The 19613-nt window shown below is 38.4% G+C and overlaps 1 protein-coding gene across 4 annotated transcripts in view; it reads left to right on the top strand.

Moving 5' to 3' along the window:
* Positions 1-19613, top strand: part of Mst85C — a 231492-nt gene that overhangs the window by 112298 nt on the left and 99581 nt on the right. For all 4 annotated transcript variants that reach the window (XM_090373477.1, XM_090373476.1, XM_090373480.1 and 1 more), the window contains exon 5: positions 7560-7694. In XM_090373477.1, coding sequence (XP_090229603.1) covers positions 7560-7694 — 135 coding nt within the window. The remainder of the gene's footprint in view (positions 1-7559; positions 7695-19613) is intronic.

Here is a 19613-nt window from a genome sequence, read left to right as displayed (position 1 = left end):
TGCTATTTTCCAGATAGCAGAAAGAGTGGGACAACCAAAAGCGCTATTAGATACATATACATATATCTTGTCTTCCCTAAATATACAATATATTTAGGGAAGACAAGATAATATGATCATTCATCCTAACTCTTGTAATCACCATTATTGACCTCCAGTTTGCCAGCAGTGGAAATAGATAATGAGAAGCAGTTGAAAATGGCATTATTAATGAGCCAATTCAAGGCACAGTTGACAGAACTGGGTTGAGTGTAGGTCTATCAGTCACCAGAAAAGCATTCATGGACTAGGTTACTGTGGTCACACAACTACTTGGTAGCTAAAGCTCTCTACCACCAGTACACATTGCCATCTATCCTGATGTAGAGAGTGGAAGCATTGAATATTATAGCAATGGCAGAATGTAATGTGGAACAATTAATTAAGTTACACAAGTATCATACAAATGAATGCACCTGGCAGTAGCATATGCTCAGTGAATTGTTCCAGATTATACTCTTGCTACCTGAAGTTTGGCAATGATGGTAGTGTGGTATGGGTCTGTTTTTATGCAGTTTTGGCTGGGTCCACTGATAATCATTGATGAAACCACATTTCAGATAATAGAAGCATTATCTGCACTGGGATTATTCTGAAAAAATTCTGTCTTGCCTGTGTTGTGGCATTTCTTTGGAGAGGGATCTTATTTGTTTCAGTATATCAACACTCCATGATACAAATAATCAGTACAACACTAGTTTGAGGAGCATTATGTGATGAATCTACCTGTGCAGCTTAGAAAAAAACTAGCCACAGAAGAAACATTCCAAAAATTTGTAGAGCGAATCCTCTCCCTCTCAGATGTTTTTGTTTTCTCTTAATGTCCCAGTACATATTGTATGGCATACAAAATACACTGTTCATCAAGTTACATGGGCACTGTTTGGCCATGACCTGACTAGACCTGGCTAGAACTGACTGAAAATAACATCAGAGGAAGTTGTCACTCATTATTAATAATTTTGATTATTATAAAGTTGCAACTCAGTGGATTCTAAGGTTATTGAAAGAACAACTTGCAAAATGGGATTATCATGTTTTGGCAGGAAATGAATCATGGTTCCATCGTTTTGAACTGTAGTTCAGGACTGAAAATAACATTGAACCCAGATCTCTGCCGACCGGGCTGGCCGGGTGGGTAAAGTGCCTGCCTGCCTGCCTGGCAACCCGAAGGTCGCGGGTTCGAATCCTGCTTCGGGCTTGGATCAAAGTACTGCAAAAAAAAAAAAAAAAAAAAAAACCTTGGGAGGTGCATTATGGCCACAGAAGCCGATGTGCCAACAACTACCAAAGAAAGAAAAGAAAGATCTCTGCAGGAAAAATTATAGCAATTGTTGTTTTTTATTTTTGTCCAAATTTTTTTTTTTTAAATTGCCAGCATTAACCCTGCATTTTGGCATCAAGTGCAAGTGACCAGAACAATTAACAGAAGGAATTATCTTGCTTCATGGCAATACACATTCACACACTGCCAACCCAATTTAGGCCTTGCTTCTAAAGATGCACTTGGAGGCATTCAAATACTTTTGAATATCGTCCAGATTTGTTACCATCTTTTTAGTCTCCTGAAAAAAATCTTAAGAGGATGCTATTTCAATTTAGATGTTTGAAATCAGAACAGCTCTCAAGCAATGGTTCCATTAATGGCTAAACAAATTTTTTGAGGAAGAGATATATGGATTAGGAAAGCAGTGGGATGAGTGTCTAAATGACACAGTAAAAGTTTTTAAAAATGTTAATTTTCTGGTGGATGCAGCAAAAAAGAAATCCAGGAATGGATATGGTTTTTTAGTGTTTAGTGACAAATGAGGCAAGAAAGCAAGTGTATTTATACAGCATCAGTCAAAAAAAAAAAAAGGAAAAAAACAGTCACTTTGGATCACCTGGCCATCCCCTCTAATAATTTGTCCAGTTCTTTATTTAAATTATTCCAACTACCCGCTTGCACAACACCAGATGGAAGTTTATTGCAAGCCTTTTGGGTAACACTGTTGGTGTAATTATCTTCCCCACACCAGGTAGAAAAGACCTGAGTTTGAATCTCATCAGTGACACAAAAAATTTTTATGAGTCTTTTCCACAGCTGGGTTAGTCAGTCTCGGGCAAGGGTAGTATGGTTTTTTCTCCTGGAAGCCTGGTTTTTTGTCCAGCAAACAGCAATTCGACAACAGAACACATGTGGTTTGCAGACATTATATATATGGTATGATATGGCTTAAGTTGCTGATGTACCTACAACAACAACAACCAACCAACCAAGTTTGTTCCATCTACTCCCTGGCTGAAGGCAAATTTCTGCACTTGGCCTGTAATAATTCTTCCTGTATTTAAATCTGTGGCCTCTTGCACATTAACTGAGTAAGAGGAAGGATCTCATTGACATCAAGGTTACTCAGTCCATTCAGAGGCTTAAACACCTCAATCAGATCTCTTCACTGGTGTCTAGTCTCTAAATGCTGCAGTTTGCAGAACTGAAGCCCTTACTGGTAAGAGCACCCTTTTGTTCCCCTCACTAACCTTGTTACTCTTCTCTTCACCTACTCCAACAGTGCATCCTTCCACAAATGAGTCTTCCCATCCTGTATATACACACAGTGGACAGAAATCATGGGATACCTACCTACCTAGTAACAAGTAGGACCACCATTCGGGCCTACCCATTACTAGGTAGATAAGGGCAGTCACACGGCGAGGCATCGAGTCCACTAGTTCACGAAAGCATTCCACGGGTATTTACATCCATGCTTGCTGCATTGCTGTCCATAATTCCATAGCATTCCTGGGTGGAAGATACAAAGCTGAAACAGACCTTTCCACAGCATCCTGAAGATTATTGTTATTTTATTATTATTTTTTTTTATTATTGTTATTAGCCATATGGTGCAAGGAAGCCTAAGGCTTATGCTGCACCAGACAAAAAAAAAGAAAATTCTGAGCGAGAGTGAGTGAGTGAGAGGGAGGGAGGGAGGGAGGGAGGGAGGGAAAAGGAAATCACCAAGAAATGCTCTACAGGGTTCATGTCCGGTGAACAGGGAGGCCATTCCATGGTGGTAATATCTGCGGAATGCTCTTAAAACCATGTTCTAGTCATGACAGCTCTGTGAGGAGGTGAATTGTCCTGCTGCTGCTGCTGCTGGAAGAGTTCATTGCCCTGAGGGTGCATGATGACCACTAAGGGATGCAGATGGTCTGCAAGGATGGACATGTAACCTGGACCATTCATAGATGCGTCTAGATGTACCAGAGATTCTAACATGTGCCAGTTGAACCTGCCCCAGATCATTACTGACTGTCCATCTACCTGAACAGTTCCTTATTACATGACAGGTGCATAGCTTCATGCCGTTTCTGCCAGATACACATCAATTATTATAATTTCAATTATTATAATCCACTTGATCCCTCCCATCTACTTGAAATAACTGGAAATGGGAATCGTTGGACCAGGAGATCCGTCTCCAATCATCCAAGGTCCATGTTCTTTCACCTGTCGATGTTCTTTCGCCCACTTGAGATGTAGAGTCCTGTGTTATGTTGTTAGTAATGGGACTCTGGTGGGTCAGTGGCTCCCATAACTTATTGCGGCTAATGATCACCTGATGGTCTTGGTGAAGACGTTTCTCGCACCTCTCCTGTTGAAGTTGGTGGTGATTTGTGTGGCGTTGGTGAAGTATTCTGGAAACTGCAGTTTATTTTGTGTTACCGTTTCAGATAATAATTAAGGGCACAGCTATTATCACCACTCGTTTTCTGGGTATTTTGAGAAAAATGGCTAACTACACAAACCACTCAAAATGACAGTTTAGTTCTTGAGTTGGATGCCCACCCAAGTGGCGCATTGGAACTTCTCCAGTTAGTACTCATAGTTGACTTGCAGCATGTGCATTAATTTTACCTCAGTGTCTTCGGTGTTTATTTTACCAATATATATAGCCTGGATTTTAACTTAATATGCTGAGGATTATAATAATTGAAATCACAAACACAGGTGGAAAAAATTTTGCATTTGTTAAAGAAACTGGACAGCAGAATTTAAATGAAGCAGTTGCATGAAACTTTTTGTGTTGGTACATTGAATAATGATGGGTAAATGTTGTGCAGAGTGAAGCTGCTCGAATTATTTTCAGATAATTCAGATAGCAGCATAAAGAAAAAAGGTGAAGTGTACTGTTTATTTACCTTGTAACACAAAGAAAGGATGAGGTGTACCATATATTTACCTTGTAATGCAAAGAAAGAATGAGGTGTACTGTATTTTCTTGTCATATTGGTATAGTATACTAATCAAGACAAGATTTTTTTAAAATTGAAATTCCAAGCACAAAGGTATTAGAACCTAATCACATGTGAAGAAAAATTCTTCCAGAAAAGATGCAGAAGAGATAAGTGAGAAAGAAGAACAGTTAGTCCTGTGAGTTTGCATTGAGTTGTATAGTGATTGCATGCTGATTATATGCAGCGCATGTTCAGACTGGTTTGAAAGAGAGTAGGAGAATTAGTTGCCAATTCAGAAGAACATTGCATGTAAGTATCTGTAGAAAAGGCATAGCAGAAAATGAACATCTATGGGATAGAAAGTGGAGAGACTGTCTTAGAAATGGGCCATTAACCAACTTGACTGCCCTCTTTTGAATGGAATATAGAAGATTGAGAGAGAAATTTTGGGGCACTACCTCAGAAGTGGGAATGTTTTCATGGTAGGATGAATTTGCGATTTGTGTAGTTAGTAATTGTTTAGAAGAACGGTAACCTTGAGAGTGAAAAAGGAAACCTAGTTTATTGGATGCAGTGTTTGTGATGTGCTTTTTTTTTCTTTGTTAGTTGTTGGCATGTCAGCTTCTGTGGCCATAATGCACCTCCCAAGGTTTTTGCACTACTCTGATCCAATCCGGAGGCAGGATGCGAACCTGCGACCTTTGGATTGCCAGGCAAGCACTTTACCCACCCGGCTAGCTCGGTCGGCTTGTGATGTGCTTATGCCAAGAGAGGTTAGAAGTGAAGTGATCCCCAGAGAGATGTGATCTTGTCTAGAAATCTGAGTGTCATTGAAGATGAGCAGTGGATTCTTTTTTTGCAAGAAATGAGACAGGATTCAGTTTTTAGAAGGGTTGAGGTTAACTAAGTTTTCTTCGTTTCTAGAATTGCCCAGAGGTTGGCATTAGAAAATTGCTAATTGCTAGTGGATATTCAAGAAGTTGGAAGGTTTTTTTTTTTTTTTTTTTTTTTTTGTGTGTTTAGTGCAAGATTTCTGAAACTGAAGGTGGAATGCACTGTGCTGTCATCAGCAAAACAATGGATAGGATTTTCTATCTGTGAAAAAGTCATTAATGTACAACAGGAAAATATTGGGAGGAAGAACTACTGTGGGGAACACTAGCATTTGTTGAAAAATCCATATTTTTTTTGTTCATTTATGTATGTCTATAATTCCACCATAATCCAATAAATTACAAGACCCAGCAAAGCCTAGGTCTCAAGCTTGCTGGATTTTGGAGGTTTTTAACTGTACCATCCTTTTTAATATTTCCAGCTTCTGCTAGCCGAAGAGAATCAAAAAGACAAAAGTGTTTTCTAGTGAACTGCATATTCTCATACGGGAGCTTGCTCCATCTTTGTAGTGATTTGCACTGCTTTCGCATAAATAGTGTATGTCAAAAAATTCAAGGAAACAGCTCTTTGAGAAATGGCACAAGCTTTGAACACATATCATTTGTTGTATAGTTTCAGTTTTTTAACTATTTTGCTAAGTTTGCAGTAGTGGTGGCCACATGTCCTTTGACAATATGGTAGTATAATTGAAACAGCTTTCAGGATGATGAATCCTGCCTTTTTAATAAATTGTGTAGATACTTCTCTTTTGAGATATGCTGTTTATTTGAATTTAGTAAAATATTGAAGCAACTAATTCAAAGGATAGAGCAAGTTCTAATATGAAAGAATAAATAAATTTATTTTTTGTACTCTGTACAACTATTCAGGTTCTGAAGAATTTAAAACTTTGTTGTGGCTGCTTATAGATTTGATATCACAATGTGCACACCACTATTCATATGTGCCTCACCATTACTTAGCTATTTTAAGCCCAGTAGGAAAGACTTGTGTCTTTGCGTTTTTTTTTTTTTTTTTTTTCATTGTCAAATGTTAGAAATAAGAAAATTAAAAAAAATAATAATAAAATAAAAGTAATGGATTGCATTATCCTAATACAGTAAAATATCACCTTAATGGCCCATGTAAGTAAGGCTTGTTTGCTTGTCCATTAAACTTAAACTAATCAAAGATGAAAGAGCAATAAACCCAATATGTCCTATTATTATTAATCTTAAATTATAAGAGAAAACCTCATACCTCTATTGTAGGACTGTAATTCTCTCAACACTCAATCGTGTATAAATGTATTCTTGTGTGAATTAGCGTACCATGTTAATTAAATCAATTTATGATTTTGAAAAAGCATAAATTGTCTAAAACTTCCTGAAAATCTGGTTACCACAAGATAACTGTACATCAGTTTAAAAATAATTTAAACTTTAAAATTGTCTAAAACTTCCTTTAAGGGACTAACTTATTCGGATCGTTTCCGTGTTCACAAGAAGTCAAAAGTGTATCGTGAATGATATCCCCCTCCTTTGTTTTATACAAACTTTTTCGTAACCTAGCACAAGATTATTTATGCTGACCAATGTATGAACTACTGTTTATACATGCATGTTAGAGTCCACAAATCCGAGTTATTTTAAGCTCTACATACATTAATAGAGTCGGGATTTAATCTCATTTCCAATGTTTCTGCAATTAATAATTTAAAGTATTCCTGTAAATTAAACAAAAGAAATACATAGTTGTTGCAGTTGCTAGAATGTAATAAAAAAGTGCTGTACTATGGGGGAAAAAATTGAATGGTGTGATACTGTAAAGTGCTGCATTTGTTAAGTGGAGTTAGAAGAGCTTAAAATTTTGCTATGTCATATAATGGGAGTAGAAAAAAATTATTTAGAGCCTGAGGAGTTGAGTACCCTTGCTAGATATTCAAATGACTCCCTGCTGATGTGCTACTCTCAGCAGGCTGATGGAATTCACAGTGAGGAAAATTCTGGTACTGTTTTATTGTGAAGATATTTTAACTAATGATAAATATCATCAGACTGAGACATTTACACCACCAAGTCCTGATAGATAAAAAGCCTCATTCAGTGCACATTGTTAAAGTGATGATTTATTATATTCCAAATTGCTGTCAACCTCCTAGGCATGTAACAGACTTTTTCAAAGATACTATTCTGCTCATGACCCCAGTAATTCAATATTTGCATGCCGACTGCCACCCTTCAATTAGAAGGCTACACTCAATGATGATGATGATGACTGCTGTGTTCTTTAAATATTGCCAAATTATGAACTTAGGTTTCTGCACTGTATAACTGATTGCTTTGTAAAATTTACATTTTGCCTTTTGTGCTTACTAATTAATGATATTACTTGTATTGGCAAAATTAATGCTTTCTTTTGGTTTATTTTAGGTTGGCTGATGAGTTAACTGAAAATTCTAATGTGGGTGGCATGAAACAAAGTAAAGGTTCTCTGGTGCTATCTCCTGAATTAAAAAAACTAGTAGAACCAGACAGATTTCTTGCTAAAGCTCTTGTGAATAATATGTAAGTTATATGAAAATTTTCACTTTGAGAACATAAGTGTGATAAGTTTAATAGTGTCTTATACTTTGGCTAGTTTCTTAGATTTTATTAGCTCTTAAACAAGCAATTCATCCCCTCCCTACCTCCCAAACATCAAATATATGTAACCATCATTTAAAAACTAGTCTTCAGTATATATATTATCTTTTCTTGTCATCAGGTGTATCCTGTCAGCCGGCGCCTCCGTAGGTGGGAAGGAGCAGCAGTGCGTAGCACATGCTTCTTGATTAGACCGGGGGTTCGAGCCCGTCACCACCAAATATGGAGGATGCAGAAAAGTCAGGGAATGACCACCGCATATCCCGGAGCAATATGGCCTTAGTTGCTAAAGCTCCTTAAAACCAAATAACAACAACAGCAGTATCCTGTCAGTTCTGTTTTTTTTTACCTTTCCCATTATCTTTTTATGAATATGTGTGCTACTGTGATAATACGTATTACACTGTAGACATTATCACAGTGTAACTCCCTATCTGGTAGAAATTGGCTGTTAATATAATCCCTAAAATACTACAGCATACTGAAAAATTGATTGTTTCATTCTATTTTTCTTAATTCCAGTTACAAACAGCAGTTATAATAAAGTTGGTGGTTTGTATCCCGAAAGGATGGAGTCTATTTAGTATGGTCTGGATTCAAATAATCCATTTTTCTGGTTCATTTAAATCTCATAATATTATCATAATATCCTCACCTGGGCACTCCTTTTTGGTGACCCTATTGTTAGGGAAACAGGAAATATATTGTGCAAAAAGGATAGGTAGAATACGACCAGGTTATGTCTGCCAGGGGCAAAAGATAACATAGAGGAGCAGATCTTTTAAGGGCACAAAAGGTGATATTGTTGTACATGGTGGCATTAATGACTAAGAATAGGATATCTGTCGACTTTACTTCAAGTAACTACATAGGCTAAGAGTAAGAATAGGTGCATGAGTACTTTCATGTACACCAATGCTAGGAGTATAGTAAATAAATTTTATGAAGTGCTGGCCAATACATCAGAGGGGGGGGGGATATTGTTGAAATATCAGAGACCTGGTGTCACACAGATATAAGGAATGCAGAATTGTAATTTGGAGAGTACAATGTGTGCAGAAAGGATAGGAAGGGAGGAGGAGTTATGCTGTTAGTTAAGAAACACATAAAATCTAAGGAAGTGAAGCCAGTCGACTTCACTGGACAGTGCAGTGTCGAGTCAGTTTGGTGTGACTTAAGCACTGGGAAAGGAAAAATGAGAAGGTGTGTGTGTTATAGGCCTAATGACTCTAATGAGTACAATGAACAGTTATACAGAGAAATAGTTGGCCAGTAAATCAGAATGTCTTATAATGTGGGATTTGAACTTCCAAGATATTGACTGGAACTTGTGGATTGATCACTCGCACACTGGCAAGACTGGCATGGTTTACTGGATGATTGTTTTCTACAACAGTATGTTCAAGAGGCAACTAGAGGGAGTAATACCCTTGATCTGATTATCAGCCGTGATTAGTCATGCATTAAAGAATTTGCAAATAAAGGAACCATTAGGTGGCAGTGGCCACAGTGTACTGATGTGGGATTTATTGAAAGATGCTCAAGCGCATGTAGTGTAAGGTTGCCTGTAAAGGAGCTCCTCGGACAATATGCAATTTTAAAGTGATTCTTGTTTGGAGGTATGCACTTTTATATCAGATGGTCTGTCTCATTGTCATTGATCCGATGGTCATGTCTATTGAACTGAATTATTGCCAGGTAATCTTCTATATTAATTTATTTAAGTCTGTTGCTGAGAATATATAAGTTGCTCTATTGTGTTGGTCTAAAGCACAAGGTCAAGTTAACCCCTTCTCTGAACGTTGGAAGGACAAGCTGTACACTGAGCCTAATACACTAATTCATGAGAGTTACTTGCTAAAAGGCAGTAAAGTTAATGTCTGCCTCTATCTTATCTCACTTAACGGAACACTTCCTTTGTTTATCTTTATTTTCGATCACGCTTTTTGTGGTAACTGAACTAAAAACTTTGGGAAAAAAACACTTAACATAAAAATGACAAACAACCAAATCATCTGTGCAATTTATAAGGTTAAATCAGCTGTGTTTTTTAAGCTGTGCACCCCACATTGTTATGGAAATTGAATAAAGAACGGCAAAAAATATGGACATGTGATTTTTAGCATTACCATAAGTAGAGACATTAGCATTAGTAGAGGTTGATGCAATTCAGCATCAACCAAAAAAAACCCCTCCCATTTCACCCCACCATTTGTTCCAAATGCCTATCCAGCTCAGCCTTAAATTTATTTAGGTTATTAGCTTCTACAAGAAAAGATGGAAGCCTGTTCCACCAATCAACTACCCACTGGCTAAAGGCAAATTTCTGCACATCTATTCTACACCTATCTCTCCTCAATTTGAAACTGTGCCTCCTCAGGTTCTTAGTCTGAGCAAGAGGAAGAATCCCATCAACATTCAGCTTGCTCAACCCATTCAAGGCCTTATACACCTCAATCAGATCACCTTGCAGATGCCTACTCTCCAGGCACTGCAATTTGCAGAACTTAAGCCTTTCCTGGAAAGAGCACCCCTTTGTTCCCCTTACCAATCTTGTTGCCCTTCTTTGTACTCGTTCTAACAACTCTACATCCTTCCTAAAATGAGACCTCCATACCTGTACACAGTACTCTAGGTGTAGCCTGACCATTGTCTTGTATAACGGGATAATCACCTCCCTGTCCCTCCTAGCAAAATTCCTATATATCATTGACAAGACTCCTTGACTTGCCCTGGCAGCCCGTCTGCACTGTTCATTGAACTTCATATTTGACTGCACAATTACCCCCAGGGTCTTTCAATTCCACTTCCCCGAGTGTAGTACACACAGTTAGTACATTTCTCTTTGGTTATTACTGCCCATATGCAGTACTTTGCATTTGTCAATGTTAAACATCAGTTGCCACTTCTCAGCCCATTTTCCCAACTTATCTAGATCCAGTTGGAGCAGCTTACTGTGTTTACAGTCGTTAACAACCCTACAAACCTTTGTATCATCTGCAAAGTTATACATTAAATCTGATATACCTTCTTCAGTATTGATAAATATACAAAACAACAATGGGCCTAACACCAAACCATGGGGAACTTCACTAATAACATTTGTCCACGAAGAGCAGTGTCCATTGATTACCACTCCTATCGTCTACCACTCAACCATCTCTTTATCCATTGTAGCAACTTACCCTTAATGCCATACCTCTCCAATTTGTATAGCAGTCTTCCATGTGTAACAGTATCAAAAGCTTTCCTGAAATCCAAGTATATGATATCAAAATTATTTTTGGCATTCAGTTCCTTTGTGACTACATCATAGTAAGCAATCAAATTAGTCAGACAAGACCTCCCTTTAACAAACCCATGCTGTCTTAACTATTACTGCACTCTCGTCTAGATGATCCTGCAATTCTTTTTTTACCAGTGATTCCATTATTTTCCTCGGAACACAAGTTAAACTAACAGGTCTTAGTTACTTGTGTCACCTTTTGAACCCCCTTTGTAAATTTGTGATACATTTGCACACATCCAGTCCATGGGAACCTCCCACGAGTCCAAGGAACCTCTGGCTGAGGGTTTGCTTACTTCCTTTACTGCCTCCTTTAATATAAATGGATAGATTCCATCCCCCCCCCCCCAGGTGCCTTCCTTATGTTTAACTTCAACAATTTCTCCTTCACTTTGCTCTCAGTTATTACAAAATCACTTAGCTCCCTGTTAGCAATTGATAAACTACTGGCACTCCCCTCATTGAATAACTCCTCATGTGTGAATGTAGATACCAAATACTCATTCAGTTTATCAGCTACCTGAGCATGATCATCAATAGTCAAGCCAACTATGTTAAGTGGTCCAATCTGATTCATCCCTTTCCTTCTAGAGTTTACGTAAGTAAAGAACTCTTTGCTGTTTTTCTTTGCATCCTTTGCCAAAGATTTCTTGTAATCTGCCTTTGCCTGCCTAAATGACTTGATTACAGATTAGTTTATACCTGCCACAGGCTTCTATGTCACCTGATACGTTATATGCATCCCATACATTCCTCTTCTCTGCCACTAGCCTCATTAATTCATGTGACATCCATTTAGGCATAAAACAAAACTTGAACAGTATTTATTAGTTGGAATGAAAATCCTAGTAGCATCCAAAATTAAGTCCCTTGAAGGCTTCCCATTTAGAATTGAACGTTGGTAATATCATCAGTTGATCCCACTGTACAGAATTTAAAAACTGTCGGAGACCAGGGCATCAGGCAACACAGTGGCAATCTCCAAGGCAGAATGTGCTGGTCCCAAAGGAACTAGTTATTGTTGGTGACTCTATTGTCAGGGAGGCAGGGAATATATTGTGTAAAAAGGATAGATGGAATAGGACCAGGGTATGTCTGCCAGGGGCAAAAATTGATGAAGTTGAGAAGCATATATCAAGTTTTAAGGGCACAAAAGGTGACGTTGTTGTACACATTGGAACTAATAACATTCAGAGAAGGAGATCTGCAGATTTACTCAACAAGTACAGATCTGTTGAAAATAAGTCGCGAGTTAGGGTTGAATGTGAAAGTGTCTGCAATTCTGCCCAGACATGATAGAAGGGAGTACATGATGAGAGCCTTGTCAATCAATTTGGCCCTGGAGGGAATTTGCAAGGCTCAAGGGGTAGAATTTTTTTCAGCATGGTCTGTGCTTGTTAATATTAGAGACTGCTTCTACACGGATGGGATACACTTAAATAGAAAGGGTGCAAGAATATTTGCTGATGCTATTGAGGCAGCGTTGGGTGGGTCGGAAAACTACTATTTTCGGGGGATTCACAGACTAAAAGGTTAAAAGTAGCCGCAGGCAGAGGTCAAGGTGATTCTTGCACTACTTCTATTAGAATAAGCAGCGGCCTGGAGCGAGGGGTGCTGGGGGTTTCAGCGACTGATTGCAGTAATGGTGAAACAGGTGGGTATATGGAATGCTTTAGGGTAACTAAGAATAAGGATAGGCGCATGTATACTTGCATGTATACCAATGTTAGAAGTATAGTAAATAAATTTGACGAATTTGAAGTGTTGGTCAAGACATCAAAGGTGGATATTGTTGGGATATCAGAGACGTTGTGTCACACAGATATTAGGAATGCAGAATTGGATAGAAAGGGAGGAGGGACTATGCTGTTAATTAAGAAAAACATAAAATCAAAAGAAGTGCATCCAGTTTATATAGATGGACAGTGCACTGTTGAGTCAGGTTGGTGTGACATAAGCACTGCGAAAGCAAAAATAAGAGTAGGAATGTGTTATAGGCCTAATTACTCGAATGAGTACAATGAACAATTGTACAAAGATATAGAGTGGGCTAGTAAATCAGAATGCCTTCTAATGGGGGATTTTAACTTCCCAGATATTGACTGGAACTTGTGGATTGGTCACTCGCACACTAGTAAGACTTTTGTGTATTTATTGGATGATTGTTTTCTGCAGCAGCATGTTCGTGAGGCAACCAGAGAGGGTAATATTCTTGATCTGGTTATCAGTAGTGATCATTCATGTATTAACAATTTTCAAATAAAGGAACCACTAGGTGGCAGTGATCACAGTGTACCGATGTGGGATTTACTTAAAGATATAATTACCATCAGGGGTAAAGGAAAGGGTTTTTGCTTCCATAAAGGTGACTACAGTGGTCTCAGATTGTTCTTAAATTTTGTACAGTGAGATCAACTGATGATGTTACCAACAGCAAATTCTAAGTGGGAAGCATTCAAGGATTAATCGTGGAAGCTACTAAAAGTTTCATACCTATTAAGAAATATTTTCAAGGTTTAGGCCTAAATGGTTGTCAAATGAACTAATGAGACTCGTGGCAGAGAAGAAAAATGCATGGGATGCATATAAATTATCAGGCAATACAGAAGCCTATTTCAGATATAAGCTAGTCTGTAATCAAATCACAAAGGAGTTTAGGCAGGCAAAGGCAGATTACGAGAAATCTTTGGCAAAGGATACTAAGAAAAACAGCAAGGATTTCTTTACTTATATAAACTCTAAAAGGAATGGGATGAATCTGATTGGTCCACTTGATATTGATGGTTCGACTGTTGATGATCCTGCTCAGTTAGCAAACAAACTGAATGAGTATTTTGCATCTACATTCACAGATGAGAAGTTATTAAAGATTGAAAATGCCAGAAGGTTATACTTGCATGTATACCTTTAATATAACCGGATAGATCCCATCCATCCCAGGTGGATGGGATTTATCTGGTTATATTAAAGGAGGAGTTAAAGGAAGTAAGCGAAAGCTTAGCTGTAATTATGAGAGCATCCTTGGACTCAGAGGAGGTCACCACGGACAGGAAATTACGTGCAAATTATCCCCAATTCACAAAGGGGGATTGAAGTGTGACACAAGTAATTACAGACCAGTTAGTTTAACTTCTGTTCCGGGTAAAACAATGGAGTCACTGGTTAAAGATGCATTGCAGGATCATCTAGACAAGACTGCAGCAATAATTCAGACACAGCATGGGTTTGTTAAGGGAAAGTCTTGTCTGACAAATTTGATTGGATATTTTGATGTGGTTACAGAGGACCGGATGCAAAAAATAATTTTGATATCATATATTTGGATTTCAGGAAAGCTTTTGACACTGTTGCGCATGGAAGACTATTGTACAAATTGGAGCAGAATGGTATTAAGGGTAAGTTGCTACAATGGATAAAAGGATGGTTAAGTGCGAGAAGACAGAGGGTGGTAATCAATGGGTGCTGCTCTTCTTGGACTAATGTTATTAGTGGAGTCCCACAGGGTTCGGTGTTAGATCCACTGTTGTTTTGTATATTTATCAATGATATTGATGAAGATATATCAGGCTTAATGTCGAAGTTTGCAGATGATACAAAGGTTGGCAGGGTTGTTAATGACAGTAATGGCAGTGTGCTACTGCAACAGGATCTAGATAATTTGGGCAAATGGGCTAAGAAGTGGCAACTGAAGTTTAACCTTGACAAATGCAAAGTACTGCATATGGGTAGAAGTAACCCCAGAGAGACATACCAACTGTGTGGTACTACACTTAAGGTGGTAGAAAATGAAAAAGAACTGGGGGTAATTGGGCAGGCAGATATGAAGTTTTCTGAGCAATGCAGACAGGCTGCCAGGGCAGGTCATGGGGTTTTGTCAATGATATACAGGAATTTTGCTAGCAGGGAAAAGGAGGTGATTGTCCCTCTGTATAAGGCAATGGTGGGACCACGCCTTGAGTACTGCATACAGGTCTGGAGGCCTCATTTTAGGAAGGTTGTAGATTTGCTTGAGTGTGTACAGAGAAGGGCAACAAGATTGGTGAGGGGAATGAAGGGATCCTCTTACCAAGACAGGCTAAAATTCTGCAAATTGCAGCGGCTGGAGACTGGGCACCTACAAGGTGATCTGATTAAGGTTTATAAGGCTGTGAATGGGTTCAGCACGCTGAATTCTGATGTGATTCTTCCACATGTTCAGATTACGAACCTAAAGGGTCATAAATTGGAATTGTGGAAGGACAGATGTAGAATAGATGTGCGGAAATTTGCCTTCTGTCGTTGTGAAAGTTGATAGGTTGAATAAATTTAAGGAGGAACTGGACGGGCATTTGGAGGGAATGGTGTGTTTTTTTTTTTTTTTTTTGTTTTTTTTGGCTGATGCTGCATAAGCTCATACACTTGCTTTCTTGCATCACATGCCACTACTACTAAAGCAAGCGTATGAGCTTATGCAGCATCAGCCAAAAAAAAAAAAAAAAAAATTTTTACACAACCATTCCCTCTAAATGTTTGTCAAATTCCTCCTTAAAACCTTTTAACGTATCAACTTCCACAACAACAGATGGAAATTTGTTCCAGCAATTAACCACCCGCTGGCTAAAGGCAAAATTCTGCACATCTGTTCTACATCTGTCCTTCCTCAATTTCAATTTATGCCCCTTTAGGCTCATAATCTGAACAAGTGGAAGAATTCCATCAGAATTCAGTGTGCTCAACCCATTCAAGGCCTTAAACACCTCAGCCGTATCACCTTGTAGGTGCTTAGTCTCCAGCTGTTGCAATTTGCAGAACTTAAGCCTCTCTTGGTAAGAGGATCCCTTCATTCCCCTCACCAATCTTGTTGCCCTTCTCTGTACACGCTGAAGCAAATCTACATCGTTCCTAAAATGAGGCCTCCAGACCTGTACGTAGTACTCAAGGCGTGACCTGACCATTGCCTTATACAGAGGGACAATCACCTTCTTTTCCCTGCTAGCAAAATTCCTATATATCATTGACAAAACCCCATGACCTGCCCTGTCTGCATTGTTCAGAAAACTTCATATCTGACTGCACAGTTATTCCCAGGTCTTTTCCATTTTCTACCACATTAAGTGTAGTACCACACAGTTGGTACGTTTCTCTGGGGTTACTTCTACCGATATGCAGTACTTTGCATTTGTCAAGGTTAAACTTCAGTTCCCACTTCTTAGCCCATCTGCCCAAATTATCTAGATCCTGTTGCAGTAGCACACTGCCATTACTGTCATTAACAACCCTGCCAACCTTTGTATCATCTGCAAACTTCGGCATTAAGCCTGATATACCTTCATCAATATCATTGATAAATAGACAAAACAACAGTGGACCTAACACCGAACCCTGTGGGACTCCACTAATAACATTAGTCCAAGAAGAGCAGCACCCATTGATTACCACCCTCTGTCTTCTCCCACTTAACCATCCTTTTACCCATTGTAGCAACTTACCCTTAATACCATTCTGCTCCAATTTGTACAATAGTCTTTCATGCGCAACAGTGTCAAAAGCTTTCCTGAAATCCAAATATGTGATATCAAAATTATTTTTTGCATCCAGTTCCTTTGTAACCACATCATAATATCCTATCAAATTTGTGAGACAAGACTTTCGCTTTACAATCTCATGCTGTGTCTGAATTATTTTTATTTTTTATGTAAACCCCAAACACGAGGGGTATTAGAACCTATAGTAGTTAGTACCGTGCTTGGGTTGTAGGTTGAGAAGACAAAAGAAGATATTTGTTGACATTGGACTTGAACTTCTGTAGACTGTAATTTTCAGGAAATACGTATGAAGGAAGGTTGTTCCAGAAAACGGCAGTTGAATGAATAAATGAGGAAGATGAAAAGTTGGTTCTGTAAGTTTGAAGTTGGACAGTAAATGGATGTTGGCTTGTGGCGGCACGTGTTCGGACTGTTCTGAAAGAGAGCGGGGATTATAGAAGCCAATTCAGAAGAACAGTGTCCATGGAAGTATCTGTAGAAGAGGCACATTCCCTGCTCACCGCATGTTGCGGTGAGCAGGGAATGTCCAGAATATATTAAGGCGACTGACAACTTTAAAAAGATTAATTATGGATAGAAATATTAAAATTTTGCAACTTAATGCACAACATTCCAAGGCAGTCGCTGCCCAGTTGCATAAAGCAATGGAAACGGAGGACGTGGACATCGCCTTGCTGTAGGAGCCTTACTCTGTGGATGGACAGGTGAGGGGATATCCTGTCGGATATAGAATTGTTTATGAAGGTAATAGACCTACAACAGCAATTATAGTTAGAAATAAAGAGTATGTAGTGACTAGAATAAAATCTATGTGTAGTGAGAAGTATTTATGCTGTGAAGTGATATGTAATATTGGTAGGTTTTATTTTGTAACAGTGTATTGCCCACCATCTGAAGAAATAGAACCATATATAAGTTATTTAGAAAAGTTATACAGAGTGTTGGGTTCTTGTGGCGTGGTGGTGTCCATTGACTCCAATGCTAACTCTCCCCTATGGGGTAGTAATGTCTCTAATGATAGGGGTCAGATACTAGAGGAGTTAATTGCTGCCTCTGGGTTAGAGGTGGTTAATGTTTCAGGGCATGGACCTACCTATTCGTCAACGCATGGACAGTCATTTATTGATTTGACGATGGCGACTTATTCGGTCGTGCATAAAATTAAGGATTGGAAGGTGATCGAGAACTTAACTACTAGTGACCACAATGGCATTTCTTTTGTTATTGAAAGTATTGATAATGTGAGAATATGTTTTGATATAGATAGATTTAAGATAAATAGAGCGACATGGACCAGATTTGACACTGAATTTGAACAGAATGTTATACAGGTGGACTGGACTCAATTATCATTGGAAGAAATGGTTAAAAGTTTAACTGAAATGTTACAAAAGTATTGTAATAGGTGTTTGAAGAAAAGGAAGGGTGTAAATAGGCCTGTGTTCTGGTGGACAATGGAGTTAACTCAGAAAAGGAAAATAGTGTTTAAGAAAAGGCGCCAATTTCAAAGACTTAGGAGATCTGGTGATATTGAAATGTGTGAAATCGTAAAAGATCAGTATAGAGTTCTCAGACGTGACTACGTTCACATCTGAGAACTCTATTAACAAAACTAAGATTGAGAAATGGAGAAAATATGTATGTGAGCAAGGATCTAAGGATCCGTGGAATTCTATTTTTAAATTAATTAATAATAAACGGCAAAATTTAGACGTTTCCTGTTCTATAGGAGTAGCGGAAGATGAGACTTTGACATGGGAAAGGTCTGTAGACCGGATCCTGGATGACCTCTTTCCGGATGACTTAGAAGAAGAAAATGATTTGCATAGGCAGATTGCTGAAGCAAATAGAAGGTATAATTCTCTTACATTAGAAGAACCTTTTACAAATGAGGAGGTTGGGAATGCCGTGTCCCTTGCAAGGGATGGCAAATCGGCGGGCCTGGATAAAATTGAAGTTGTTGTAATAAAAAGAACTTTTGAAAAATTTCCTGAAGTTTATAGAGTAATGTATAATAAATGTTTAGATGAGGGAGCTTTCCCGTCGTGCTGGAGAAGGGCACAAGTTACATTATTAATCAAAAATATGGATAAAATGTTAAATGAGACCAGTTCATATCGTCCCATTGCTCTCCTTTCAGTCATGGCAAAAATCTATGAACAGTTATGTGTAAACCGATTGATGATTAATTATAATAATAAAGGCATCTACTAAACAATATGGTTTCAAGAAAGGTCTTTCGACTGAAGATGCGGCCTATAAATTGGTCCAGATTGTGGAGAGCTGTGGGAAGAGATATGCGCTGGGTATTTTTGTTGATTTTAAAGGTGCCTTCGACAGGTTATGGTGGGGGAGCAATAGGATTAGTAGAACAGATTGTTCCAATAAAATATATTCTGTGTTTATGAATTATTTTAGTGAATGACAAGTTGTTGTTAAAACAAGATTTAGTGAAGTGAGCAGGAAAATATATCGAGGTTGTCCTCAGGGCTCGGTGATAGGCCCTTTTGCTTGGAACATGGTATTCGATGAATTTTTGAATGAGGAAATATCAGATGTGGAAAGTATTGCCTATGCAGATGATTTGGTTATGATTGTCTCTGGAAATGCCAGATCACAAGTTGAAAGTAAGGCTGATGAGGCTTTAAGTAAGTTAGCAGACTGGTCCAAAAAATATAAGTTGTTAATATCTAATGAAAAGACTGTCCAAATGTTATTAAAAGGAAAACTGAGTATGAATCGGGCTCCTACTGTGAGGCTTCTGGGTGATGCAGTTCGTTACGTGAGAGTAACTAAATATCTTGGACTCAAAATAGAAGAACGGTTGTATTTTACCGAACATGTTAAGTATTTAAAAGAAAAAATTCGGACATTATATGCTAAGCTCCGGAGGTTGGTGCGTACTGAATGGGGGATAAAGGGTAGAGCCATAAATCTATTATATGAATGTTTGTTCCTTCCAATCATAACGTACGCCTCTGGGGCTTGGGTGCACAGGATACCAATCGTAATCATTCAAAAACATTTGAT

Source organism: Mastigoproctus giganteus, chromosome 5, assembly GCF_048544385.1.
Source record: "Mastigoproctus giganteus isolate SK-2022 chromosome 5, ASM4854438v1, whole genome shotgun sequence".
Classification (NCBI taxonomy): domain Eukaryota; kingdom Metazoa; phylum Arthropoda; class Arachnida; order Uropygi; family Thelyphonidae; genus Mastigoproctus; species Mastigoproctus giganteus.
Note: the sequence above shows the minus strand (reverse complement) of the source record. Positions and strands in the feature narration are given on the sequence as shown.